The sequence below is a fragment of the Castor canadensis genome, chromosome 7 (assembly GCF_047511655.1).
Source record: "Castor canadensis chromosome 7, mCasCan1.hap1v2, whole genome shotgun sequence".
In the NCBI taxonomy this organism is placed as follows: Eukaryota; Metazoa; Chordata; class Mammalia; order Rodentia; family Castoridae; genus Castor; species Castor canadensis.
Window position 1 is genome coordinate 146,229,873 of NC_133392.1, and position 26,504 is coordinate 146,256,376.

At 49.3% G+C, this 26,504-nt stretch overlaps 1 protein-coding gene across 2 annotated transcripts; it reads left to right on the plus strand.

Moving 5' to 3' along the window:
• The first annotated feature begins 7,372 nt into the window (after positions 1-7,372).
• On the plus strand, positions 7,373-20,554 carry Lactbl1 (lactamase beta like 1). Of its 2 annotated transcripts, none has more exons than XM_020156778.2 (7): positions 7,373-7,400; positions 9,969-10,088; positions 12,245-12,354; positions 14,373-14,530; positions 15,648-15,886; positions 18,206-18,311; positions 19,573-20,554. In XM_020156778.2, the coding sequence occupies exons 1-7, from the start codon at positions 7,373-7,375 to the stop codon at positions 20,552-20,554; spliced, it is 1,743 nt and encodes a 580-aa protein (XP_020012367.2). The 2 variants fall into 2 exon arrangements, with proteins under 2 accessions (XP_020012367.2, XP_020012366.2); XM_020156777.2 differs by having other exon boundaries at positions 7,373-7,384; positions 9,953-10,088.
• The last annotated feature ends 5,950 nt before the right edge of the window (positions 20,555-26,504 follow it).

Here is a 26,504-nt window from a genome sequence, read left to right on the forward strand (position 1 = left end):
CACCCTCAACCAATTACAGACTTTCCCACCACACACTTCAAAACTGCCCAGCCTCTCAGTTCCACACTGGAGGTGTTTGTTATACAGCACCCCACTCCTCTGGCACCAGTTTCTGTCTTTGTCCATTTGTGCTGCTAAAAGGAAACCCTGAGCGTGAGTATTTCATAAAGAACTGACAATTATTTCTCATAATCCTGGAGGCCGGCAAGTCCATGATCAAGGTGCTTGTAGGTTCTGTGTCTGGGAGCACCTTGTCTTTGCTTCCAAGATGGTGCCTTGAATGCTGCACCCTCTGGAGGTGGGGAGTGCTTTGTCCTTATGAGGAAAAAGGCTGAAGGGCAAAAGGAAATGAGCTGCCTCTGTGAAGCCCTTTGATAATGGCATGGCTCCAGTTTCACCAGCAGTGCCCTCGTGACCTAAACACCTCCCCAAAGGTCACACCTTTCAATGCTGTTGCCTTAGAGATGACTTTGGGGACACACATTCAGACCAAAGCAGGTAAGTTCTGCACCCCTTCAGATAGTTGCTTAATAAAACCACTGCCATGTTGTGTGGGTCAAGTACCTTCCACTTGTCTCACCAGTCCACACCATCCTTTTCCTGACTTTTCTGCCGGGGCCCAACCTGAATGGATGGTGTCATTGGGTTCCCTTGCCCTGTGGCTTCCAGTTGGGTTTAGCCAATGGGGGAAAGGGAGGGTCTCTGGAATAAGATGGGAGAGAAGGTGGGAGTTGAGGTCCTTATTCTTCCAGCTCCTTCCTGGGAGCTCACTTTGGGCTAGTTTTGGGCTGATGGGCCCCAGAGAGCTCTTTCCTTCCAGATTCCCCTGGGAGCACACAGAGGGTAGACTCCTACAGTTACCAGACTGGGGCACTGCATCTTCCTTGCAGGTTCCTCGTATCTTGCTTCTGCCTTCTGCACAGCAGCACAGACCATTGCTTTTGGTCTTGCTGAATGGTCAGGCCATTAGCCACACAGAATTGGACCATTGGGAGATCACCACGTGGTGTGAGGTGATGACCCTGTGGAAACAGATCCAGCATTGAACTATGAACTCCATCCTATGTGACCTGGAAACAGATCTAGCATTCAACAATGAACCCCATCCTGTGTGACCTGCAAGGCACAGGGAGACACTGCATATTGCACAGAGCGTGAGAATGGAAAGAAGCGAGTCACAATGTGGTGGGAATCACATCCCATTTGGTGCACGGGACCTGTACCTGGACCCATCACTGCAGCAAAATCCCATGGAGGTCTGAGGTAGCCCAGAGAGGCCAACTTCATCTGTGAAGATGCCACTGTCCTTGGAGTGTGGATTCCTTGTCAGCAGTGCTGGCCTGTGACTCAGGGCGAACTGGGCATAATGACCTTGGCTGTTCTCAGGTCCCAGTTGGCCATGGTCACAGTGGGTTCTGGCCACCATCGACATGATTTGGGCATCTGGATGTCGGCTTCCTTCCACCAAGAAGACAGCACCCAGGCTCTTAGGGTTTTATGGACCATCTTTGGCAGGTGTTAGAATTTCCTGATATGGCAATCCGACAAGGGCTTCTGGGAGAGCTGTGTTCATCACCCACATGGAATTTGCTCGTCTCCCACTCTCACCATCTGCAGACAGCAGGTACAATGGAGCCTGGAGGTGGGGGCCCAAAAAGCGATTGTGTCAGCTGCTTATTCTCTGCAGCACCTAGGGGGAACAAGAGCCCACCTGATATGTGGGGACCCTTGAGTCTCTGAACCTAATCACCCTCCATTTCTTTGGGTCCCTCTGACCATTGGCCGGCAAGTTCACATTGCCCAAGTCGAGAACAATTGAGTGGATGCCACTTTGGACCCTTTTTTTAGGGGGCCATGTTGGGGGTTGAACTCAGGCCCTCATGCTTGGTTCAAGGTGCTCTACCACTTGAGCCACACTGCCAGCCCCCTTTGGGTCCTTTGTGATGGTCATTTGAGTCCTCTGAGCAGGCAACTTGTGGGACACTGCCAGGATTTCTCACCAGAAGTCCTGTTCCTTCCATTCATCTCCTCCACAAATGGAGGAGACTTGTCACTCCCTAAGCAGTAGGTCTCCTCTGCTCTCCTCTACCCTTCCTTAGTCTCCAGAGGTCACATCTCGAGAATGTTCTTGTGTTACTATGGAGGCCAATGTTCTGGACAAGCACAGATCATCTAACCACTCTGGGGAGTGACAAACTAGTTGACGTAGCAAGAACACACACAAGTGGTCCTGGGAAAGAGATAAATGGACCCATGCCTCAAGACTACTTGTTGGTCAGCCAACAGAGTAGCTACACTGGCCAATGTCCTCTACTTCTTCTGGGTTGACACCTTTGGCCAAGTCAAGAAGCCCATGTAGCTGTTGTAGGAGCAAGGCCGGGGCTCTAGGCTCCTCCAGCCAAGCCTTGGCTCCTTCCTCAGGGCCAGTGGGCTCAGCTCTCCTCTGTGGGCTTTGTGCAGTTACTCCAAGCCCCCTTCTTCTGCAGGGTCTCTCCAGCTTCACAAATGGCCACTGGAAATCCTCTAGAAACCCCATTGATTGCTTCCTTTGCTGGGTAGGCTTATATTTGGTGAGCCCTGGGAAAGCAACCTGAACTGTATGTGAAGACCATGGGACTCCTTCCAGGTTCCCAGGAATTAGATAGTGGGGGTCTCCAGAAGGGCTCCCTCCTCAAAGCAGGAATGACTCCACCTGATCTCCATATTCCATGGGGTCTCCAGGAGCACTCAACATTGCTGGCAAGTCCTCTGGTGCCTGAGCTCAGACATTTTTTTTTTTCAGTACTGGGGTTTTGAACTCAGAGTTTTGCACTTGCTAGGCAGGCTCTCTACTGCTTGAGCCACTCCACCAGCCCTTTTTGCTCTGATTATTTTTGAGATACGGTCTTACTTTTTGCCCAGTCTGGCTTGGACCATGACACTCCTATTTTACTCTTTCTGTGGTAGCTGGTAGCATGCATCACAATGTCCAGCTTTTTTCCATTGAGATGGAAAAACTATTTTTCTCAGGCTGGACTGGAACTGTGATCCTCCTGATCTCAGCCTCATCTCCAAAGTAGCTAGGATTATAGGCATGAGCCACCAGCACCTGGCTCAGTGGCTCAGACCAGTTTTTCTTGTTTTCAAGAAACAAGCAAAACAAGAAAACCTTGCCCACAGAGGTGGGGGATCCTCTTGTGAAGTACTCCATGGCATTTCCAGCGACGCTGGGACCCTTGTATTTCTCTCCTTTCAGTGATGGAGGGTGGATAATGCAAGGCCTCACTGAGCTCTGACCCTCTGCTTGGAAGTGTCCCCCCCATCAGGGCCATTCTGCACCTCCTCTGCATGACTTGGGAGTGTTCGCCTTTGCTGAGGACTCATACTTCCTGCAGTCTGGGCTTGGTCCTTCAAGAACCAGTGTACCTTCTCTCATCCGAACGAGCACGGCAGTCTCTGCTAGATTCCCTGCCTGCTGTCAGTTCTCAACACAGAGCCCACCTATGGTCTGAGTGCATCCTCCACAGGTTCGGTTCATGTGTTGGAAGCCTGGTCTCCAGTGTGGCATTTTTGGGAGGCTGTGGGACCTTTAAGAGCTGGAGCTTAATGCAAAGTGATTGGATGCTGCCATCAGAAGGAACTGATGTAGTCCTGTGGGACCCTGGTTAGTTCTCAAGACACAGTTGTTAGAGCAGAGCAGGTCTGGGCTCTTCCCTGTCTCTGTCTTCCTGTCTCACCATGTGATCTCTCCTCACACGCATCCCTGCCATGATTTCATGCACTGTGATGCAATGCAGTGAGGGAAGTCAGACCATGTTGGTTGGACTTTCAGCTTCCAAAACTGTGATCTAAATAAGCCTCTTTTCTTTATAAAGTACCCAGCCTCAGACATTCTGTTATAGTAATAGAAAATGGACTAATACAGTGCTCCTTTGAAAAGGTGAGTCAGATCATGCTACACCTCTGCTCCAAACTCTGCCAAGGCTCCCATCTCACTGAGAGGGAGAGCCAGGGTCCTTCCTGTGCCTACATATCTCCCTGACTCTCAATTTTCCCCAGAAACTGGTCTTCTGGCTTTCCTTTAATCCATAAGTTACTCTCACCCTAAGGCCTTGGCATTGGCCATTTCTCTGCTGTCCACATGGCTGACCTACTCCTTTAGGTGACGTGCCTCTCAGTGAGTCCCATCCTGACCAGCTCTATGCATTTTTTCATGGCATTCAGCACTTTCTAACATGTGTGGCCTATGTGCTTTGCTGCCCTGCTAGGAGACATGGTCTCAGAGGCCAGGGACCATGTGCTCTTTACTAACATTTCATTTCATTTCATTTTGTGGTGCTAGGCCTTGAGCTTGCTAGGCAGATGGTCTACCAGTGAAGCCATGATGCCAGCCCTCCACTGATATTTCTGAAGCACCAGAACTGTGCCCAGACCTGAGAGATGTTCAGTGAGGATAGGTTGACAATGAGCATCTGTTACTGTGTCAGCTTGGCAGGTCTTAAAAGGCGTTTGACCGCAGATGGCAGGTGCTCAGTGAGTGTCTGTTGATCAAGTCTGAGTGCAAATGGGTGAATGGATGAATCAATGGACCCATCAAAGCCTTACTGGGGAAAACACTAAGTATCTTCACATATCCTTTGAGAGAGACATTTTCATTTTCTTTGTTTCTTTTTTCTTTTCTTCTTCTTTTTAAATGGCAGTACAGGCTCTCTACTACTTGAGCCGTACTCTCAGTCCTGACATTCTCATTTTAAAAGTTGAATTTGTCTTGATGTCTTACCCACACTCTTTTTTTCTTAATAGTCCCGATGCTAAGGGCAGGGACAAGTCTCTTCTCTGGAGGAGAGACCCGTGAAACTAATGAAACAGCAGTGACTAACCCTTGTTGGGCATTAGCTGTGTGCAGTCACCAAACTGTGTGCTTTCGGTGGATTCTCTCACATAATCCTCACTCTCACACTGGTAGGGACAGGGAAGATTCTTCATCAACCCATTTTACAGAAGAACACTGAGGCCCAAGAAAAGTCAATGTCTAACCAAAGTCATAAACAGTGGATCTGGGATTCAAACTCTGCAGGCTGACCCAATGGTCCCTCCAATGGGGTAGAGTCAAAGATCTTGAATTTTTCCAAAGAGCAGGAGGCAGCCATAGAAGGTTATGTTACGGACACATATGATCTCTCCTCTAGAAAGGACAAATGATCCCTCCCTCCTATGACTGTTGGAGATTATCTTGGTTCACAGGTGGAAAGCCCAGGAATGTGGGCTTTTAAAGGCTAATTGACAAAAGTATCCTTTAAAGGAGGCACAGGCTGGGGCTGAGATTTTAGATGTGGCCATCTGCTGCCGCCTTGTGGCCATCTTCCCATATGGCATGCTGTGGGTTCTGTGTCTAAATTCTGGAGGCTCAGATGGTGTCCCAGAGGCAGCATCCAGAGCTGGGGCAAGAGCGAAGGAGGAAGTGCTGCTGCAGAGGCTTGCAGGCCTCTGCCGTAGGTTAATGTGTCCAGATATTCAGCTTATCTTTGGTATGAGGTCCTTTCCCGAGGCACTTCACAGGCTGGTGGACTCCTGGGTCCCAATTTCAGTCCTGCTGCCTCGTGAGGGCTTCGCTCCTCTGAGCACCAGCTCCCTTGAATCTAAGATGGGACAGAACGGAACCTGCTTCGTGGGATTGCTGGGCGGATCAGAGCATGTAACACGGCGCATCGTCCACTCTGTCCCTGCCCCAGGCAGGCCGCCCAGCCTCTTGTGAGCCACAAGGACAATTAACCAAGCAGCCAGGCACAGTGAAAAATGGTGAACTCTATGGCTGACACTGAACTTGCTGTGTGACCATGGCAAGTCATTTTGCTTCTCTGAGCCTGTTTCACAAGCCACATATGTGAAGTTTGGACAAAATCACTGTGGGGCTCCAGAAGATCCAGAAGGCTTGCCTCCACCCATCCACATAGCCAACCTGGAGCATCGGCGAAAGGAAGCAACAGTTGATCCCTGTCCTACCATGGGGTGGCTGTGAGGCTCTGCTGAGAATGGTGCAGAGGGGCCTTGATCCGCAAAGCGTGGTTCATGGACGAGCATCAGCATCTCCTGGCAGGGTGTGAGAAACCTCCACTGAGGGTTCCCACGGTCTCCAATGATGCTCCTGTGCACAGCTGAATTGGAGGCACACTGGCCTCGGTCCCAGCCTTGATCACACAGCAGAACCCTGGAGAACTTTTCAAACATCATGGCATCCAGGCTGCAGCCCCAGGCTCAATGGGCCCAGACAACAGTGGGTTTAAAGGAGTCACAGCTAGTTCCAGTGTGCAGTCTTATCTAGGGCTGAGAAGGCAAACTTTTATGTTTGAGCTTTTGCGTCATCAACTAGAGATAAGAAACATACAATTTTATAATGTCCACTGAGAAAAATCTAATGTCTGCCACAGGCGCCAGGTAGACATTTGGCATCCATGCCCGGCAGTGACATGAAGCTGACCTGATGGAGCCCTTCCCATGTGCCAGCTCCCAGGCTGCCAGCCTTACAAGCACACTGCATTTTTTTTTAGATAGTGTCTTGCTACGTGGGTCCAGGAAGGTCTGTGGTCAGACTCTGGTAGCTGCTGCCTGTCATCTCTCTTCCACAATGGCAAGCAGAGACTCCTGGAGACAGTGTTCTTTTGGCCCCCAGCCTGGAGCATCTGGGGTCATGTGGCATGTCTGGTGCTGCCTGACAGAGCTGCCCCCCTTCTCTGCTGCTGGGGGATCCCAGGCACAAATCCCCTTGGCAGAGGGCACTTGGGGATTAGCACAGGGGAAATTAGGCAGCACATCTGCCAGCCTCTGGAGGGCTTGGAGAAAGCCTGGGCGTCAGAGCCCGGGAAGCCATTCCTGTCTCCTGGAACTCAGGGGATTCCCAGAGGCACTGGCCAGCTGTGGTGGGGCCTGAAGTGCTTGTCCTTCCCAAGCCTTCTGAAAGGGGTAAGTTGTGGTCTCTCCAGAGCCTGGAGCCAGACAGGGATGTTCCTGAGCAGGCTGGAGAGGGGAGGAGCTGGAATTAGATGGGACTGGTTTCATACTGTGGACAGCCATTCTGGGTTTCCTGGGACACAGGGGTTTCTGGGAATGCTGGACTTTTGATGCTAAAGTCACGACAGTCCTGGGCAATCAGGCTGGTATATTAGCGGGACAGGGGCGTCTGAGCCGCTGCTTGCCTCAGAGGTAGAGTCACATGAGATGAGCCTCTCCCCCATCCTCATCTGGCCTCCTTGTTTCCCGGTCTTTCTCTGTCCCCTCTTCTCCTTTCCAGGCTCCCAAGAACTCCTTTGCCTTCACTCCGACTCAACCCCCACAGGGTCTCCTGTGGTGTAGACCGAGTCATCAAGAAGCTGGCATCTTCCATGCCTTGGGGACAATGAAGACCCAGGTGAGGCACTGGCCAAGAAGCCCTTGTGTATGGCTCCAGATCACCCCTCGTCATTTACTGTAACTGAGGCTGGCCAGGATGAGTTTCCAGAGCTCTGAGCATTCGCTCATTGCATTTGCACACCAGAAGCCAGGCATCCTTCTTCTTACACTTCCAGTTCTCTGCCAGAAGTGTCCCCAAGTCATCCCCAACTACCTGCTCAATGATGTCTTCCTCTCCCTCCCACCAGGGCCTGCTGGTCCTCACTCCTCATTGGAGCCCAGAGCCCTGTTTGCAATTTTCTGGGAGAAGTCATTACAGCAATTCTAACTGTTGTAACAGCATTAATTGCTCTTATGCTAACTGTTCACCAATTAACAAGCCCCTTGTAGGGGCTTTGCATGCCTCATCCCATTAGCCAGTTCCTAAACCTTGAGACAATGGCAGGGATCAGTGTTCCCATTGTGCAGAGGAGGAAATGGGGACTCTGAGAGGTGAAGTCGTTTGTCCAGAGCTAGGAAGAGCACAGCTGCAATCAAGTCCTGGCTCCACTGGCTTGCTGGCTTCTAAGGGTGCATGTTGGCAGCACATGGAGGCTGGGGATCCTTTTCTGAATGGCTGAATGAGTGAATGGACAAAGAGGGGCTGTCCTGAATGGGCAGGGATGAGGGGGAAAGGAGGCAAGGGCAACTTGGGTGCAGACTGCAGGGAGAAGGAGATGGGTTGGGAGAGCCTGTGTTTTCCAGTGGAGGAGGAGGGGAGATTACCAGGGGCCTCTACAGGTCCATGTGCAGCTCTGGTGAGCAGCTTAGAGGCCGAACTGACCCTGTGTGCAGGTTACTGAAATAAATCCTAGGACTGTTCACAGCTGGGATCAGGTGCAAAGTCCCCAGCTGCACGTGGAGGTGTGTGTGGGGGGGGGTTGGGGGGCTGCAGAGTACAGAGCTTGAATCTCAGCTCTGCCATTCACCATCCCTGACCCCAGCAGTCATGTAATGTCCCTAAAGTTCACCCTTTGCCTGGAAATGAGAGTTGGACACCTTGGCCATGCCATGGGTGCCTCCCTCTGGGTGCCCTCACTGGCCCCAACCCTGCCACTCTTTGCTTATGTGCAAAAGGGGCATCATTGTCCCAACCTGTGACAATGCCAGGATATCACTCCTCCAGTCCTCCCTGGAGATGTCCTAATGCTCTTGGGATCTTTAACAGCTTCATTTAATGAAAATTGAGGCATTGTTTACAAACAATAAGACCCTCCCAGTTCTATGAATTTCGACCAGTGCCCGAGCAGTCCCATAACCACCTCCACTGTCAGGACGGAACACAATCCCATCACCTCCCCATTCCCTCTGCTCTTTTGTAAACCCCCATCCCTAGCCCCAGGAAACCAGGTTCCTGTACCTGTGGTTTCGCCTTTGCTGGGATGCTAGGTAAGTAGCATTACATAATTGTAGCCCTTTGAGTCTGGCTTATCTCACTTAGTATCATGCATTTCAGATTCACAAGCCCTTTGGATTGCTGTGTGGTATGCTACCGTATGGATATAACATAGCTTGTTTATTCATTTGCCAAAGTGAAGGACATCTGAGTTGATTCTAGTCTTTGAAAATTAAGAATAAAGAATTGCTTCAAGCTGGTGGCTCATGCCTGTAATCCTGCTATTGAGGAGGCAGAGATCAAGAGGACTGCAGTTCAAAGCCAGCCCAGGCAAATAGTTTGGAGACCTTATCTTGAAAAAACCCATCACAAAGAGGGGCTGGAGGAGTGGCTCAAGTGATAGAGCATCTGTCTAGTAAACATGAAGCCCTGAGTTCAAACCCTAGTGCCACCAAAAAACAAAAACAAAAACAAAAAAGGGTTCAAGTCTGGTGTGGTAGGTAGCATACAACTGCAGTTACAGTGCTGGAGATTCGAAGGCCAGTCTGGGACCCTGTCTCAACACACACACACACACACACACACACACACACACAAGGCTGGGCATAAAGGTGGCACTCAACATGACACAGTTATATACATTTCCTTCCTGTAACCTCCACATGCCCACTTAGAAATGAAAAGATTCAATCAATGACCCTTAATGTTCCCCCAGAACTTTAGCTAAGTAACTTGGAGACTAGGCTTTGAGTTCAAATCCTAGCTCTGAAACTAGCTGTGTGATCTTGGACAAGTCACTTCTCTGAGCCTCAACTGTAACATAAAGGCACTAAGAGCACCTACCTCACAAGGTGTGATGTTCCTCTTAAAAGGCTTAGCCCAGTGTCTGGAGGTGGAACTGTCTCCAGGCTTCTGGGTCAGGCTTCTGGGTCTGGATGGCCACATACCCCCCTCACCTGTCCTCTCTCTCCCTCTATCAGGCTTCAGGACCCACTCTTACCATGTCTGCCCCCTGATGGGGTGTGCATGCAAGGCAGTCACCAGCACAGCTGGAAAGGGCCTTGGCTTTACAGGTGTGGCATTTACGTGAAGCTGCAGGTTCTCAGGAAGCCTGTGCAATCACAGGCATGGGAGGCACGGGGTGGGGGGTCCTGGTCTCTCTTCCCTCTGCTGACCCCTTGGGGGCTATGCCCCGTGTCCTTGTTCCCTCAGGCCGGCAGGCAGCTCCACATGCCAAAAGTGAACAAGAAGTGGCTCTTCCCAGCCTTCAGTGCCTTCCTCTTCCTGCTCTTGGTGGCCATGACTGGCTGCTTCCTGTGGCAGTATCACCTCCCCAAGCTGCAGACGGGTGAGTGTGGAGCCATCTCGAGTATTGCCCTGGGCCCCTAAGGTCCTGCTAAGTGTTGAGTTGCCACTGACCCAAGGGTGCAGGGAGGACCAAAAGATTAAGACCTGGGAGCGCTGGCCTCCATTTTACTCCAGGTCTCACTAACTGTGCATCTCTGGCCCACTTGTGTATAAAACAAGGACTCTACTGCCACTGGGGTTTCCTCAAGTCATTCAGCCTGGGGGTAACACTGAGGCTCTCCCAGAAGTGTAGACAGTGTTTCTCTTGCTCTGCCTTTGACCAGCATGGTGGGCTTTTCAGGTCCTCACCCCTCAAACAGCCTCTCACTCCTACATCTAAGAGCCTGACAGTGACAACTCACAGGTATCCATGAACAGCAACTTCCATTTCTTGGAGCTGGTCCTTTCTGGACTGGCCAAGGTCCAGCAAAGGAGCCAATACTGCTGGTGATGAACACCTGGGTCTCTGTTGCTATAGCAACCCTGGGTCTTCAACCTGCTGTGCTCCTGAGTAGTCCAGAGCTCCAGGGCTCTGCTGCCATGGGGGAGCACGCCTTTCTCTACTCCATGCCACTCTGTGTCACTCAGTGAGGTGCCCTGGGCTCCCAGAGTCCCACAGAGTTTTTTGTAGATGTGGCTCTTTTTCTTTCTTTCTCTTTTTTGTTTTTCTTTTCTTTCTTTTTTTCATTTTTTTTGAGGCAGGGTCTTGCTATGTAGCCCCTGCTGTCCTCAAACTCACAATCCTCCTGCCTCAATCTCCAGAGTTCTGGGATTACAGGTATGAACCACCATGCCCAGTCCCTTTTCTCTCCAGTTTTGTATTTAATTTGTCATAAATGGGAAACAAACAGTGCAGGTCCACAGACCACACAGTTTCAGGTCTGCACCCTCTGGGGCATCAGCTGAGGGGTTGTTAGAAGTGAGCACTTAGTACTGCCCAGATCTGCCCAATCAAATCTGCATTTTAAGATTCCTAGGTGACTTTCCCATGTGTACATTAGCAAAGGCCAGCTATCAATGCCAGCCCTTCCTGGTTCTCAGGCTGACAAAGCCGAGGCTCTAGCTGAGGCCCCTACTCTGATTATTAAACCACACCATGCACCTGTTGAGAGATCCTGCCTAAGGTAACGGCCCTGTTTACCTATGATTAAGTAGCACACTGCCCCAAACCCAGCTGCTGCTGACTTCTCCCGGTCCCAGGGCGCTGGCAGTTTTGCTGCTGGTCTAACCTGGGCTCCCTCCAGTATAGCCAGCAAGAGAGCTGGGATATCCTTGTGGCCTCCTGCTCTCTAGGCCACTATTCCAGGCTGTCCCTTTAAGGCCTAGCCTTGGAAGTCCCAAGATTAGTTCGGCCTCATTGTATTGGTCAAAGCAATCGGGAGGGCCAGCCAAACACTAGAGAGGGAAAAGCTGACATAGCTGCCAGCCCACTGAAGGGACCACAGGGACTGTCTCTTGGTTCTGGGCAGGGTTGCATGAAGTGATGCTGGGTGAGGACATGGCTCCTCAGATGGCTTTCATGCATCCCAGAACATCCTTACAGGAGGTGTGCACTGGGGCCTCTGGGGTGACATCCAACCTGAAACCCAGCCACCAGCACTTTCAGCCTCCCCCACGCTCTGGAGCAGCCGTGCCCTGAGCAAAGGCAGAAAGGACGCCCACTCCCTGCCCCACACTCAGCTCTGGGGACAAAATAAGCTGTCTCTGTTGCTTCAGGCCTGGAGCCCCTCCGGGACTCTAAGTTCATTTCTGCCCCAAACATATAGCCAGCCAGAGGACAAGAGGGATAGACAAGTGTGGCTAGGCCTGCCCCAAGGAGCTGGGCTGTCACTGACCATGGGGGCTGAAGCCAGCTGAGTGAGGGAGTGGGATGGAGCACAGCACAGCACCGCCAGGCAGGAGCTGAGGTCTGAGGGAACTGAGAAGGCCTACCAGTAGCTGGCTGGCCCTTTTCCTCCTGGCACACTCTGTCCTCATCCCTCAGTGCCTGTGGCTAGTCCCTGTGTCCTGGTATCTCCTGGTAAGGCTCTGGCCAGCTGGGAGGACTGTCCCCAAGACATGGCGCTGGCCTTTGCTGCCATCTTCCCTGCTTCTGCAATGACCTCTAGATTCCTTCCCAATCTCTGTCCCCTACTCACCACCTGATGCTCCTTCCAGGTTCCTTGGGACCAGAGGTGACCTCTGCCCCTGTGATCATGTGTCCCCGGCACCCTGAGCCTGTGCCACTGGTCCACCCCCTTCCTGTGCTGAAGGAGGCCCTGGAGAAGGTCAGTGATGACCCAGGAAGGAACTGGGAGTGTGGGTGAGGCCTGGGTGAAGGAAGTGACACACCCTCTGGCTGGGGTAGCATTCATTCACTCAGCATGCATTTATTTTTCTTTTCTTCTTCTTTTTCTTTTTTGGTGGAACTGGGGTTTGAACTCAGGGTCTTCACCTGGAGCCACTCCATCAGCCCTTTTTTGTGAAGGGTTTTTTGAGATAGGTCTCACAGAACTATTTGCCTGGGCTGGCTTTGAACTGTGATCCTCCTGATCTCTGCCTCCTGAGTAGCTAGGATTACAGGCGTGAGTCACTGGTGCCTGGCTCAACTTGCATTTCTTAAATGCTGTCCACTCTGCTGGTACCAGGGACAGGGCAGGAAGAAGATGCTGACCTGTCCTGGAGAGACTACTGTCTGGGAGTGAAGGGGACAGTCAGAACAACAAATATTCCTAACATGCAGCAAGAGTGAGGATAAGGAAAGTTTAGGGGCCTCAGGGGCACAGTGTGTGGCTTGGAGTCAGGGAGGCTTTTGGGAGGGGCAGTATCTAGGCTGAAATGTGAACAAGTAGAAGACATCTAGATGCGTATGTGTAGAGGGGGAACTTGATGGACCCACGCAGAGGACTAAGGCCACACGTGAGAGGTGGGGAACGATGAGATGGGAAAGGGTGACAGTCCATGTCACAGAGAGTGGTACAGTACGGTCACACATGCACACACCACAGCACAACTTGTACTACTGCAGTGCTGGTCAGACCCCACCCACGTGGGTCCCTCATCTGAGAGACAGAATCAAGAGCACATGTTGGCATGATGGTGGGGGACTGGGAACCACAGAGGAACAGCTGGTGGGAAGGGCTGTCTACAAATACGAGACGTTTCTGTGAGGACTCGGGGCAGCCTGGGCTCACAGTAACTACAGGAAAAGCAACAATCAGCTGCCTTCCACTGAGCACCTGGCACTTGCCAAGTGCTGTGCTACCTCTATATGCACACTATGTGAACCCTTGTCTACACAGGGAAACTGAGGCTCAGAGAGGCGAAGTGAGCACTGGTGGAAACCAGAGGGAGTCAGAACTCAGCTCAGGACAGGGTGCCTGGCAGGTGCTAGGAACAAGAGCATGGGTTCTAATCTTGATTCCACCGGCCATCCAGCAGTCAGCCAAGGCACTGCATATCCCACAGGCTCAACTGTCTTGTCCATTAAATACAAAGAAGTTAGCACTGGTTTATTATGAGGATTAACTGAAACGATGACTAAAAATCAGCTTATGCCCTAAGCCACCCCACCAGCCCTTTTTTGCTTTAGTTATTCTTCAGGTAGAGTCTCCTACTTTTTGCCAGGGATTGTGATCCACCTACCTACACCTCTTGCATGGCTAGGATCACAGGGTGTACCACCATGCCTAGTTTGTTTGTTAAGATTGGGTCTCTAACTTTTTGTCTGGGCTGGCTTCAAACTGTGATCCTCTCCATCTCGCCTCTAGAGTAGCTGGGATTACAGGCATGAGCCACCACTCCCAGCCTATGTCTGGCACATTCTAAATGTCCAGTTAGTGTTAGGATTATCATCTTTTACTTCATTGATGAAAATAATAAGACTTTTATTTTTTTTGAGACAGGGTCTCATTATATAGCCAAAGCTAGAATCACAGTTCTCCTGCCTGAGCCTCCTGCGTGCTGGGAGTACAGGTGTGCACCACTACGCCCAGCTTGAGGTTCTCTATAAGTAGTGAATTTCTCAACGCAAGGATCTGAGGAGGCCTCTGGGAGATCTTCTATGGCATCAGACAAGGTCTGATTAAGCCAGTAGTTTTGATCCTACCCTCTTTTATTTTACCGAAGAAATGTTTTTACAAACAAACACCTTTTGAGGAAGCCCTGGTGCACAATCGACTCAAGAGAGCTTTGGGACCTCAGGGGCTGGAGGCTTGCTGGGTGTTATGGGAACCGACAGGTGTGCAGAACGACCAATGGGGTGTGGGCAGTGGGGCTGCCCTAAGCCTCCATTCTTCTCCCCAAGGTGGACGGGACCCTGCGCCAGGCCATGTCTGCCCCTGGCCTGGCTGCCATGTCTGCAGTCGTCATCCACAATGATACTGTGCTCTGGACTGGAAACTTCGGAAGAAAGAATGGTTCAGACCCAAATTCTGGGACCCCCAATGAGTACACCATGTACCGGTCAGTGGGTGACTTCCAGCGTCCTGTGGAGGGGTGAAGGGTGACAGGGCAAAGAGACCTAGGAGGCAGGAAGAACCAAGAGAATCTTGGCTGACATCTAAGTTGACAGGACTGACGATTCCATAGGAGTCTGAGGTCCAGAGAGGACCAGTGAGTGTTCAGTGTCACACCACAGGGGTAACAGATCAGGAAGGAGTCCCTTCTGGAGACACCTTAGTTCCAACCTGCCAAATTAGAAAAGGATCCCTTATCTCTCCATCTCTCCCAGGTGCTGCATAGGCACCATAACCAGCTCATGGCCTTCTTTAAGACCCACATGAGTTGGTGACAATGGTCCAGGTGAAAGCAGATGGGGTCATTGAGCCTCTCCTCCTGTGTGCTGCCTGCAGGATCCTCAGTCACCACGCACAGTGAGCACGTTTGTTCCCAGGATGCTGGGGTAGCATGGCACCTGCCAGGCGCCAGGCATGGGGCCCACAATCCTATCTGCAATCGTTTCTGAGCACTGATCACTTGCCAGGTGTGAGAAGCATTCTAGATGCACAGTTTCCTTCAAGCTCTTTTTTTGGTGGTACTGGAGATGGAACCCAGGGCCTCAAAGCTGCTAGACAAGTGCTCTCCCATCTGAGTCATGTCTCCAGTCCTCTTGCTTTTAGTTTGTTTTCAGATAGGGTCTCATGACAATTTTTCCTGGGCTGGTCTCAAACCTACCTCTACCTCCCAAGCAGCTGGGATTACAGTTGTGAATAATGACGCCCCACCTCCTTCCATCTCTTTCCCACCCTGTGAAGCAGACAGTGAAGCTCTCTCAGAAAGGTTAGTCACTTGCCAAGGACACAGAGCCAGCAAGAGGTGGAGATCAGAGCAGACCCAGGTCTTCTCCATGGCCAGGGCCTAGCATGGGGTAGATGCCGAGAAGCACCGTCCTACTCGCCCGCTGCTTCTGGAATGTTCTCAAGCATCCCAAAGGGAGTTCCACAGAGGCTGGAGATTTTGTCTCAGCTGTGAACTGGGGTTGACTTGGTACTTTTCTAGAACACTAGGTTGGAGGCTGGGGGACCAGGGTGGGGGTGGGCTGTGGGGTCAACGGGTCCCCTGAATCTCCCAACCCTCCCAGGATCTCCAGCCTTTCCAAGATCTTCCCAGTCCTCATGCTATACCGTCTGTGGGAAGAAGGCATCGTGGTCTCCCTGGACGACCCCCTGGAGCGCTACGCCAGCGCCTTCACCATCAATAACCCCCTGGGCATGGCCTCAGCCTCACAACCATGGGGCATGATGGACGGGATGGAGGAGGGGGGCCCAGCCCCAAGGCCTTCGCCTGTCACCCTCCGAAGGATGGCCAGCCAGCTCTCAGGTGTGTCAGAATTTCCCAGCTAGGGCCAAAACATTTCAGGTGGGGACCTGCAGCACAGGTTCATGTCCAGCTGGGTCTCTGTGCTGCCTCCTGATCTGAGACTTTCCACCACAGGGCTTGAATGGTGGGCCAGGGTAGAAAGAGCTCAGAGGCAAGGGCTGAGGTGAAGCCTGGGAACTTAGGTCAGGCAGGGAGATCAGTTTGCAGGTCAAAATCAAGTTGTTAGGTCAGAATCTGTGCTTCACACCAACAGCAATATTAATATTTGTAGGTGGTTCTATAATGAAGACCTAATGTCCTTCAGTGCTTATATAAAGATCAGTTGCAAGTCAGTAAGAGGCCAAGGACCCACTGGAAACACAGGCAAAGGATGGCAATAGAACTGAGGGTTCACAGAAAAGCTCTTAAGAATATTAAAAAACAGCTGAGCACTGTGGCTCACACCTGTAATCCTAGCTATTCAGGAGGTAGAGATTGGAAGGATCTCGGTTCGAGGCCAGCCTGGGCAAGAAGTTGGCGAGAACCCAACCAATAAAAGCTGGGCATGTGTTCCTGTCTTTCCTGCTATACTGGAAGCATAAATAGCAGGATCACAAGGGTGGCCTAGTCATAAAGACAGACACTATCTCAAAAATAACCAATGCAATACCCAAAAGACTGTTACTCCAGAGGCACCTGCACATCCATGTTTATTGCAGCACTATTCACAATAGCCAAGTTATGGAAACAGCCAAGATGCCCCAGCACTGACGAATGGATTAAGAAAATGTGGTATCTATACACAATGGAATTTTATGCAGCCATGAAGAAGAACGAAATGTTATCATTTGCTGGTAAATGGATGGAATTGGAGAACATCATTCTGAGTGAGGTTAGCCTGGCTCAAAAAACCAAAAATCGTATGTTCTCCCTCATATGTGGACATTAGATCAAGGGCAAACACAACAAGGGGATTGGACTTTGAGCACATGATAAAAGCGAGAGCACACAAGGGAGGGGTGAGGATAGGTAAGACACCTAAAAAACTAGCTAGCATTTGTTGCCCTTAACGCAGAGAAACTAAAGCAGATACCTTAAAGCAACTGAGGCCAATAGGAAAAGGGGAACAGGTACTAGAGAAAAGGTTAGATCAAAAAGAATTAACTTAGAAGGTAACACACACGCACAGGAAATCAATGTGAGTCAATGCCCTGTATAGCTATCCTTATCTCAACCAGCAAAAACCCTTGTTCCTTCCTATTATTGCTTATATTCTCTCTACAACAAAATTAGAAATAAGGGCAAAATAGTTTCTGCTGGGTATTGAGGTGGGGGGAGAGGGAGGGGGTGGAGTGGGTGGTAAGGGAGGGGGTGGGGGCAGGGGGGAGAAATGAACCAAGCCTTGTATGCACATATGAATAATAAAAGAAAAATGAAAAAAAAAAAAAAAGAAAAGTGTGTGCCGGGGGCGCAGCTGGGTGTAGAATGCATGCTGAGCTTATGTGAAGCTTTGTACTCTATCCACAGCACCCCAAAACAAGTATATGGCCTTTGGCTCAGCAATTTCAATTGCAGGAAATTCTCCCACACATGTGCTCACATGCGTAGAGTGAAGTATGTCCACACTCACTCACTACACCATTTGTAATAACAAAACAGGAAATACCCACACATCCATCAATGAGCGAGTGACCAAGTAAACTATGCCACAGCCACACTGTCAAGTACTATGGTCTTTTTATAGCAAGATGGAGTAAAATGCAATTAAGTAGGAGAAAAGGTCATAAGAACATATATTGGATAGAAATAAAGAATAAAAAGGATATATATAAAACACACGTGTGTGTGTGTGTGTGTGTGTGTGTATGAAAAATGAGCCAGTCCCACAAAACCTGTTTGGTCACTGACCTAAAGAAGTTTATGGGAATTAAACTTTCTGAAGATGATGGTAACAGTTATTTTTTGTAGTGCTGGGGATGGAACCTAGGGCCTGACTCATGCTAGCCAAGTGCTCTGTCACTGAGCAACACTCCCTGCCTCTAACAATTATTTTTTGAGTAGTTAGTATGTGCCAGGCACATGCAAATGCTAAACTTTTTTTTTTTTGGCAGTACTGGGGTTTGAACTCAAGGTCTCACACTTGCTAGGCAGGCGCTCTACCACTTAAGTCACTCCACCAGGCTAACACTGAAGCATCTCATCTCATTCAATTTCCCATTAGCCCTATTCCATAGGAATTATTTCCCTCAGTTACAGATAAGGGATTAAGGCTCAGAGAGGTTCAGTGACTTCCCTAAATGAAATATGGGCCTGGCAAGTCTGACCTCTGCTCTCTCCTAGGGCTGCCCAGAAGGCTGCGCTCCACTTCGCTACTATGGAGGGGCAGCACCCAGGAGGCCCTGAGCCTGCTCAAGGATGACGTGCTCGTGGCTGACCCAGGAACCAGGTAAGAAGCATGCCTGGATAGCCAGACGCAGGGTACTTACCTCCCCAGGAAACAGGCCTGCTTGGGAAAGTCCTTCATCCTGAATGGTGAGGGTCAGGAGAGACCTTGGGAACCACTGAATACAGCCCCTCCTAGAGCTGGGAAGACTAAGGCCTTAGAGGGTAGGCACAGCAAGGCAGAGTGGGCTGGGCCCAGAATCCAAGAAGAAACTCTGGTTCCCTCCATTCCTCAACTCAACATTTATTAAGCACCCACTGTGCCCAGCATGTGCTAAACACTGATATAGAGCAGTAAATGAACCCCACCAAACCCCCACATGGACTTTACTCTGATGAGGGAGACACAGTGAACAAACAAACAAGGTGAATACAGAATTTGCCATGACGCAAATAAATGAGCCTGGGAGTGGATGACGGCTGAGCAGAGAAGTTAGTTCTGGGAGCCATGGGGCTGTAGGGCTGGACAGAGGGCAGCAGGCAGTCCCCTGTCTCAGAGGCCCCTGCAGGCCTGCTAACCCGGATGGCCACTTCTCTAAGGTCCCCTTTACCTCTCCATGTGCCGAACCTCAACCCCACTTCTCTCAAAGAAAAGAATCCAAAAGCATTGCAGAGAGGCAATGCTTGGGGATCTGCAGGCTTGAGACTCCTTCCAGCTCCGCCCTACTCTGCTGAGTGACCTTGGGTGTGGCACCTTACCTTGTGAACCTTGCCTTTCTCACTGCAAGAAGGCTTTTGGCTTAGAGTTCAGGTGCACCTTGGGAGGATGTGTGCCCTCAAGATGCACTATTTTAGAATTTCTGAAACTGCCCCCACTCTTACAGGTTTTTGGTGAAAGTGGGGACTGGAAGCAGGGAGGGCCCCGTGTCCTATTCATTATCCTTGAGCTACATGTTCGTTATCTTCCAACGGTCTAAGACTTTAATTTTCCGTTTGATAAAATAAATCATACTAAAGTGTAAAAGCCCAGTAGGATTTGTTTTACCACTTTCCCACAGACGTTGTGCAGCCCAGCTGCCCTCCAATTTGTCGTGTGACCTCTGACAATTCCCTGCTCCTCTCTGGGCATCAGTCTTCCCAGATGTAGAATGGAGAGTTACATCCAATGGTCAGACCATGTGCCACGCAGTGAAACAGGTTCCTTTTTAGCCCTACTGGGTCCAAAAGCTCTCTGGTGGCATTGTGAATAGCTTGAGCAGGTGGGTAGAGCTATTTATAGACGTCCATCCAGGACCACATTCCTGCGCCCTCTGCTCTCCTTCGAGGTGCCATTACAGCACGCTGGCCTTCTCGCTTCTGGCCCACGTCCTGGCAGCCCACACGGCGCAGGGGGACTACCAGCGCTGGGTCACAGAGAACGTGCTGGAGCCTCTGGGGATGGCGGACACCGGCTTCGACCTCACTCCCTCGGTGCGCATGCGAATGGCGGCAGGTTTCTACGGCAGCGGGCGGCCGGCGCCGCTCTACGACCTGGGCTGGTATCGCCCGTCGGGCCAGATGTATTCGACGCCCACCGACCTGGCCAAGCTGGCCATGGCGCTGCTGGGCAGCGCGCCCCAGCGGCTCCTGCGGCCCGACGCGGCCAAGACGCTGCTGGCGCCGCTGCTGGCCTGCCCGGGCGCCTACTTCGCCAATGAGACGGGCACACCGTGGGAATTCCACGCGCAGCGGGGCTACCGCGTGGTGCGCAAGGACGGCGACCTGGATGGCTACGCTGCCACCTTCTCGCTGGTGCCGCCACTGCGCCTAGGCCTCGTGCTGCTGCTGGCCGGACCGCGGCCACCCGGGCCCGATCTGGTGGCGCAGGCCTACGACCTGCTCCTGCCTGCCATGGAGCGCGCCCTGCGCGAGGCCGAGCGCAGTCCCGCGCCGCCGCCCAGCGCGCGCCCCTTTGCCGGCTTCTTCACCTTTGCCAACCTCACCTTCTATGAGGTGCGCGCGGGGCCGGCGGGCGAACTGCGCCTGCGCCAGTTCGGGCCGCGCGTGGAGGCGCTCGTGCCCGCCGCGTTCCGCACACTGACGCTGCGCCACGTGCGCGGCCGCGTCTTCCAGCTGCACGTGGCCCGCGAGTTCCCGTGCGCGCTGCCGCTCGGCGACGCCTGGCTTTCGCTGGAGGCTCAGCATGGGCAGCTGGTCAACTTCTACCCCTTGGATCATTACGGGCTGTCTCCCGGCTTCGATGTGCCCGGCCTCAACACATACCGGGTCTTGCGGCTGCAGCGCAAGCCTGTATTCAAGACCCAGTGACCCCAGGTGAGGCCTGGAGCCTCCTTTCCTCCTGGCCTCCAGCTTTCCAACCTGAGGTTTGGGAGGGGAGGCTGTAGGGATGCCTGTTAGAGAACCCGAGTATGGGTCATGTAGGGTCCTCAGATCACACCATAGCTGGTTTGTGAACTGTTCCTTCTCCAAGGTGGGGGGGAAGTTAAGTACAGGGATTTAGAGAAACCATTTAGAAACTTTAAAATGCTGGTGGCTCACACCTGTAATCCCAGCTCCTCAGGAGGCAGCGATCAGGAGGACGCAGATGGAAGCCAGCCCGGACAAATAATTTGAGAGACCCTATCTTCAAAAAACCCCATCACAGAAAAGGGCTGGTAGAGTGGCTCAAGGTGTAGACCCTGAGTTCAAACCCTAGTACCAAAAAAAAAAAAATTTGAAACAGGTGGTGGTGGTGGTGACTTTTTGTCACTGTGTTGCCAGGTTGGCTTTGAACTTGAGATACTCCTGCCTTGGCTTCCTGAGTGCTGGGTACAGGCATGCACCACCACCACCAAGACCAGCTTGAAAGAGAGTAATTTTGTGTCTGTTGAATATAAGACAAAACATGGGGTCGTATTTTGTCTTATAAAAATCATACTTACTGGCTGGTGGAGTGGCTGAAGTGGTAGAACACCTGCCTAGCAAGCATGAAGCCTTGAGCTCAAACTCCAGTACTGCCAAAAAGAAAATAAAAAACTATCCTCCTTATTGAGTTATAATTTACCCCAAGTAAAATACATTATCAGAGTATAGTTAAATGGTGACAACTGTGGTGCTAGGGATGGAACTAGGACCACACATGCTAGGCATGTGCTCTACCACCAAGCCTCTCCTCTAGTCTGAGTTGGATGATTTTGACAAATACTTATTTATACCCACCACCATAATCAAGATACAGGAAATTTCCGTCACTCTGAACTTCTCCCTTTCTATCCCCTGCTATTCCTTTGCAGTCAGTTCCCTCCCCTCCCCCAGTTCTAGGCAACCACTGATCTGTTCTCTGTCACTAGATTAGTTTTGCCTGTCCCAGAATTTTATATAAACAGAATCATACAGCATGTAGTCTTTTGTGTCTGTCTTCTTTTGCTCTGCAGGACATTTTTGAGGTTTGTGTCTTTGTATCAATAGTTCCTTTTTATTCCACTATACAGACATACCACATTTGTTTATCTTTTCACCTGTCGGTGGACATTTGGGTTGTTTCCAGACTGGGGCTATTATGAAAAGACATTCTTGCACAAGTCTTTTTGTGAACACACACTTTTACTTCTCTTGGGTTAATTTCTAGGTGTGACTGTCATGCAGTTTTCCAAGGCACTTGTATCCTTTTATATCCCCAAGCAGCAGGGTGTGACGGTTTTGTTGCCTGTGCTGTGGCTAAACTTTGACATTGTCAGTCTTTTTAATTTACATCATGTCAAGCGTTGTGGAGTCACAGCATACCGTGGTTTGAACTGTACTGTATTTATTGAATTGTAAAAGCTCTTTATAAACTCTGGGTACAGGTCCTTGTCAGATATATGTATTATAAATATTTTCTCCCAGTCTCTGACTTGACTTTTCATATTCTTGATGGTGTCTTTTGAAGTTTTAACATTTTGATGGATTTTAGGCCTGTTGAGTCTAATGGAATTTGGGCTAGTACTTTGCATGTCTTTTAAAAGTTAACTTTTTTATTTTGAGGTGGTCATAGATTTACATACAAGTGTAAGAAATAATCAGTGATCCCTCTACCCAGTTTCCTCCAGTGCAAACTTCTTGCAAAACTCTTGCAAGCAAGATACTGATACAGCATAGTCAAGATCCAGAATGTTCTCATGAGCACAAAAATCCTCCATCCTCTACCCCCGGCACACCCACTTGCTTACCAGCCCCATCCTCTCCTTACGTCCTGACAATTACCTATCTCCTTATTTCTGGAATTTCGTCATTGGGGAACACTATCTAAGTGGAGTCCTGTAACATGTGAGCTTCTGGGATTTCCTCCCAGTGCAGTTTTTCAGGAGAGCCATTTCAAGTTTTTGTTAGAATAGCGAGTGGCTCCATGGATGGATGGAACACAGTTACGATTTGCTTGTTGAAAGGCATCTGGGTTGTTTCCAACTTTGTGCTCTTATGAATAAAGTTGATGTGAGCATTTGTTTGCAGGCATTTGTGTGAACTTGTTTTTTATTTTTCTGGGATAAATGCCCAGGAGGGCAATGGATGGGTCAAATGGTAGTTACGTGCCTAATTTTAGAAGAAACTGCTAAACTGTGTTCCAAGTGGCTGTACCATTTTACCTTACAGTTAGCAAGGTATGATGGATCTAGTTCTCTTTACAATTTTTGCTAAAGTTTGGTATTGCCATTATTTTTTAACTTTAGTAGCTATGTAGTGACGTCTTTGGTGTGTGTGTGTGGTGTGTGTGTTTGTGTGTGTGTGAGAGGGAGGGAGAGAGAGAGAGAGAGAGAGAAAGAGAGAGAGAGATGGTGCTGAGGCAGGATAGACCAGAGAAATTGGGGCATGGGAAACAGCAGCCCGGAATTTACAAATAAGCTTTGTACTAATAAAAAGCTCAATTAAAACCATATAAATACTCTTCTTTGCCTTAAGCATTACACTCCCTGAACAAAGTGCGACATTTACTAAAAAGAAAAAAGTGGAAAAAGAGCAACTCTCTCACTCTGACCTTGCCTGCTTGCCCAAAAATAATTAGTGCCCTTTGAAAACCGAGCAAGGATATCTTAACAAAAGACTTATTCTGGTTGAGGCCCTGAGTTCAAATCCCAGTATGACCAAAACAAACAAAAGACTTATTCTGGGGAAGAACACCTGGGAAAATGACTCCTCTGGGCACAAAAAGTATCTACAGAGAAAAATACTTACCAGAAGGGTGGGCATCTGTCCTGAAGGGAGCATCTGGCAGGACCCATCCTTTGTTTAATGGGATATTCAAATATCTATGTCATCATGACCCAAATTTAAGGAGCAGGCCAACCTTCGAATCTTTGGTTCTAGTTGATAAGACAATGTAACTGCAAAAGCAACTATTTATACCAGGTGTCAGAACATAGGGGAACACTTTTTCGTAAGGTAAATTCAAACAAGTCCCCAACCCAGTTTTTCACCATAAAAACTCCTGATGTTAGAGCACTCACTGCACCTTTTGTCAGCTGTGCCCGCACCCATGTCTGGGCTGTGTATTATCTTTCTATCTTTCCTTTGCTTTGCTTTACTAATAAACTTTTTTGGTCTCTACCTTGATGTGTCCTAAAATTCTTTTCTGTGACAACATCAAGAACTCAGTACCTAAAGGGAAGGTGAAGACCTCCTTCCTTTTGGAGACCTCCTCCCTGGAGTGTCACAGGTTCTGGTAACAGCACTGGGGTTTGAACTCAGGGCTTCATGCTTGCCAAGCAGGTGCTCTACTGTGTGAGCCACACCTCCATTCCATTTTGGTTTGGTTATTTTTAGAGATGGGGTCTCATGAACTATTTGCTCAGGCTGGCCTCCAACTGTGATTCTCCCAATCTCAGCCTCCCATGTAACTAGGATTACAGGTGTGAGACACTGGTGCCTGGCTCTCTAATTGGGTTCTTTAAACACTGTTGAGTTTTGAAGGTTCTTTACATATTCTACATAAATAATTTCCAAATATTTTCTAGTCTATGGCTTATCTTTCCATCCTTTTAGGATCTTTTGCAGAGCAACATTTAAAAATTTTTGATCAAGTCCAATTGTGGTAGGCTGATACCTGGCCCCCCAAAAGATAAACACATCTTCATCCCTGTGACCTGTGGATGTTACCTTACTAATGTGCTACAAAAGAACTTTGCAGATGTGACTCAGTTAAACAGCTTGAGAAAAGGGGACTATCTTAGATGATTAGGTCATTTTGGTCAGCCTAAGTGCAAGCCCGAGTGTCCTTCTAAGAGAGAGGTAGAGGGTGATTTGATACAGAAGAGAAAGCAGGATGACATGGAAGCAGACTGTAATGATGTCACCACAAACCAAGCAATTGTGGGGGTCACGCCAACTGGAAGCAGCTATGGATGAGTTATCCCACAGTCAGTAGAGGGAGCAAGGCCCTGTGTTCACACCTTGACCTTGACCTTGACCTGGTGACAATGGTTTTAGACTTCTGAACTCCAGAGCTGTGAGAGAATAGATTTTGTTGTTTAAAGCAGGGATTTGATGGCAATTTGTTACAGCAGCCACAAACAAACAAACACACCACTAGGCAAGGTGATTTGTGCCTGCAGTCTCAGCACTTAGGAGGCTGAGCAGGATGGAGAATTCAAGGTCAGCCGGGGCTGTGTAGTAGAGACCCTGTCTCAAAAATGGCAACAACAAAAAAATTAGTAATTCAATTTCCTGAATGGTTGTAGAGCTACTTACCTATTTCACCTGCTTGAGTTGTGTTAGGTTTTGCTTTTCATGGAGTTGGTCCATTTCATCAAAGTCCTACCTGTAGAAGTCTTCATGCTATTTTTTTTCCCTTTGCTATCTCTTTGACATCTGCCCATTCTGGAGTGATACTCTGTTTCTTTTCAGATAGTGGTAATTTACATCTTCTTTTCCCCTGTTAATCTTGCTAGAAGTTTGTATATTTATTGCTCCTTGCACAGAACCAACTTTTTGTTTCTTCGATATTATTGGTTTTCTGCTTTAAATGGCATTGATTTCTGCTTTTATCATTTCATTCCTCTGCTTGCTTTCTTGAGCTCTTTTTCTAGATTTTTCTCCTGGATTCTTGAGGTGGAACTTAGTTTTGAGACTTTTCTTGTTTTCTGATGAAAGCTTTTGGTGCTATCAATTACCCTTTCAGCATTGCGTTAGCTGCATCCTGCTAATTTTAATGTGCTATTTTTGTTTCTATTAAGGCCGATGTTTTGTTTATTTTCTTTCCACACTTCCTCTTTAGCCCCATGGCTTTCTTAGAGTGTGTCCTTTGTGCTCTGAATATTCAGAATTTTCCTATTATCTTTATTCTATTGATTTCTAGTTTGATCCTACTCTGGAAACATAACACATTTTGTATGATTTCAAGTCTCTTTGAATTTGTTGAGGTTTGTTACTAAGCTTCTTTCCCCAACTCTGTGCTTAATTTGAAATTGGCTTGGCAAGAGTATTTAAAACCACAGAAAATGGTGGCTGCTATAAATTAGAGTTTGGTTTATTTCTTATTTTGTTGAATGTATAGATATAGGAAAATGATGGATAATATGTTAATGCAGATTAAATTTAAAAGTATCATGTGAGCTGGGCATGGTGGTACATGCCTGTAATCCCAGCTACTTGGGTGACAGAGGCAGGAGAATCATAAATTTGGCCCCAGCCGGAGCAAGGTTAATGAGAACCTATCTCAAATTAAAAATACAAAACAAAAGCGTTGAGGGCATGGCTCAAGTGCTTTTGCCTACCATGCCCTAGATCCTGGGTTCAATCCCTGATACCAGGAAAAAAAAGTACACTGTGTTTGTAGCCATTATGTGAACATGACAAAAATCAAGGAAATATACTTTGAGAATTTGAAAACTATTACCTGAAATAGGAGAGAAGACACCCATGTCACCGAGGACAGTGAAATTCCACCATAATTTTCATTGTTTTACCTTTATTTTACTCCTCAACTTACATGAAAATATCAGTCAACATTTATGAGCTGCACTGGAAGAGTTCATTTTAAGCACTTAAGTGTCCACCCCTGAGCATATCCATCTCTGGAAGGTTGTGAGCACTCAGTGACAAGGTGGAGCTGCGGAGGGGTATCCCTCTCCACCAGCAGCCCCATCCTGAGGGCAGCCTCAAGACAAACAGCTGGCTGCTGGGTAACTACTAACAGAAGGTAAATGTCCTAGCCCGTCATCTCAGCCAGGGGTGCTCTTCTTATTTTCTTACTAATAAGTCAGGAATAGGGGTTCAAAGGGATATCTAGGGCACCTGACAACAGGGT

Bases quoted from the DNA above. Each gene is read 5' to 3' on its own strand.
- Lactbl1 (XM_020156778.2), top strand. From the start codon at position 7,373: ATGAAGACCCAGGTGAGGCACTGGCCAA. The intron at 12,355-14,372 runs GTCAGTGATGAC...CTTCTCCCCAAG, and splicing joins TGAAGGAGGCCCTGGAGAAG to GTGGACGGGACCCTGCGCCA. The intron at 15,887-18,205 runs GTGTGTCAGAAT...GCTCTCTCCTAG, and splicing joins GATGGCCAGCCAGCTCTCAG to GGCTGCCCAGAAGGCTGCGC.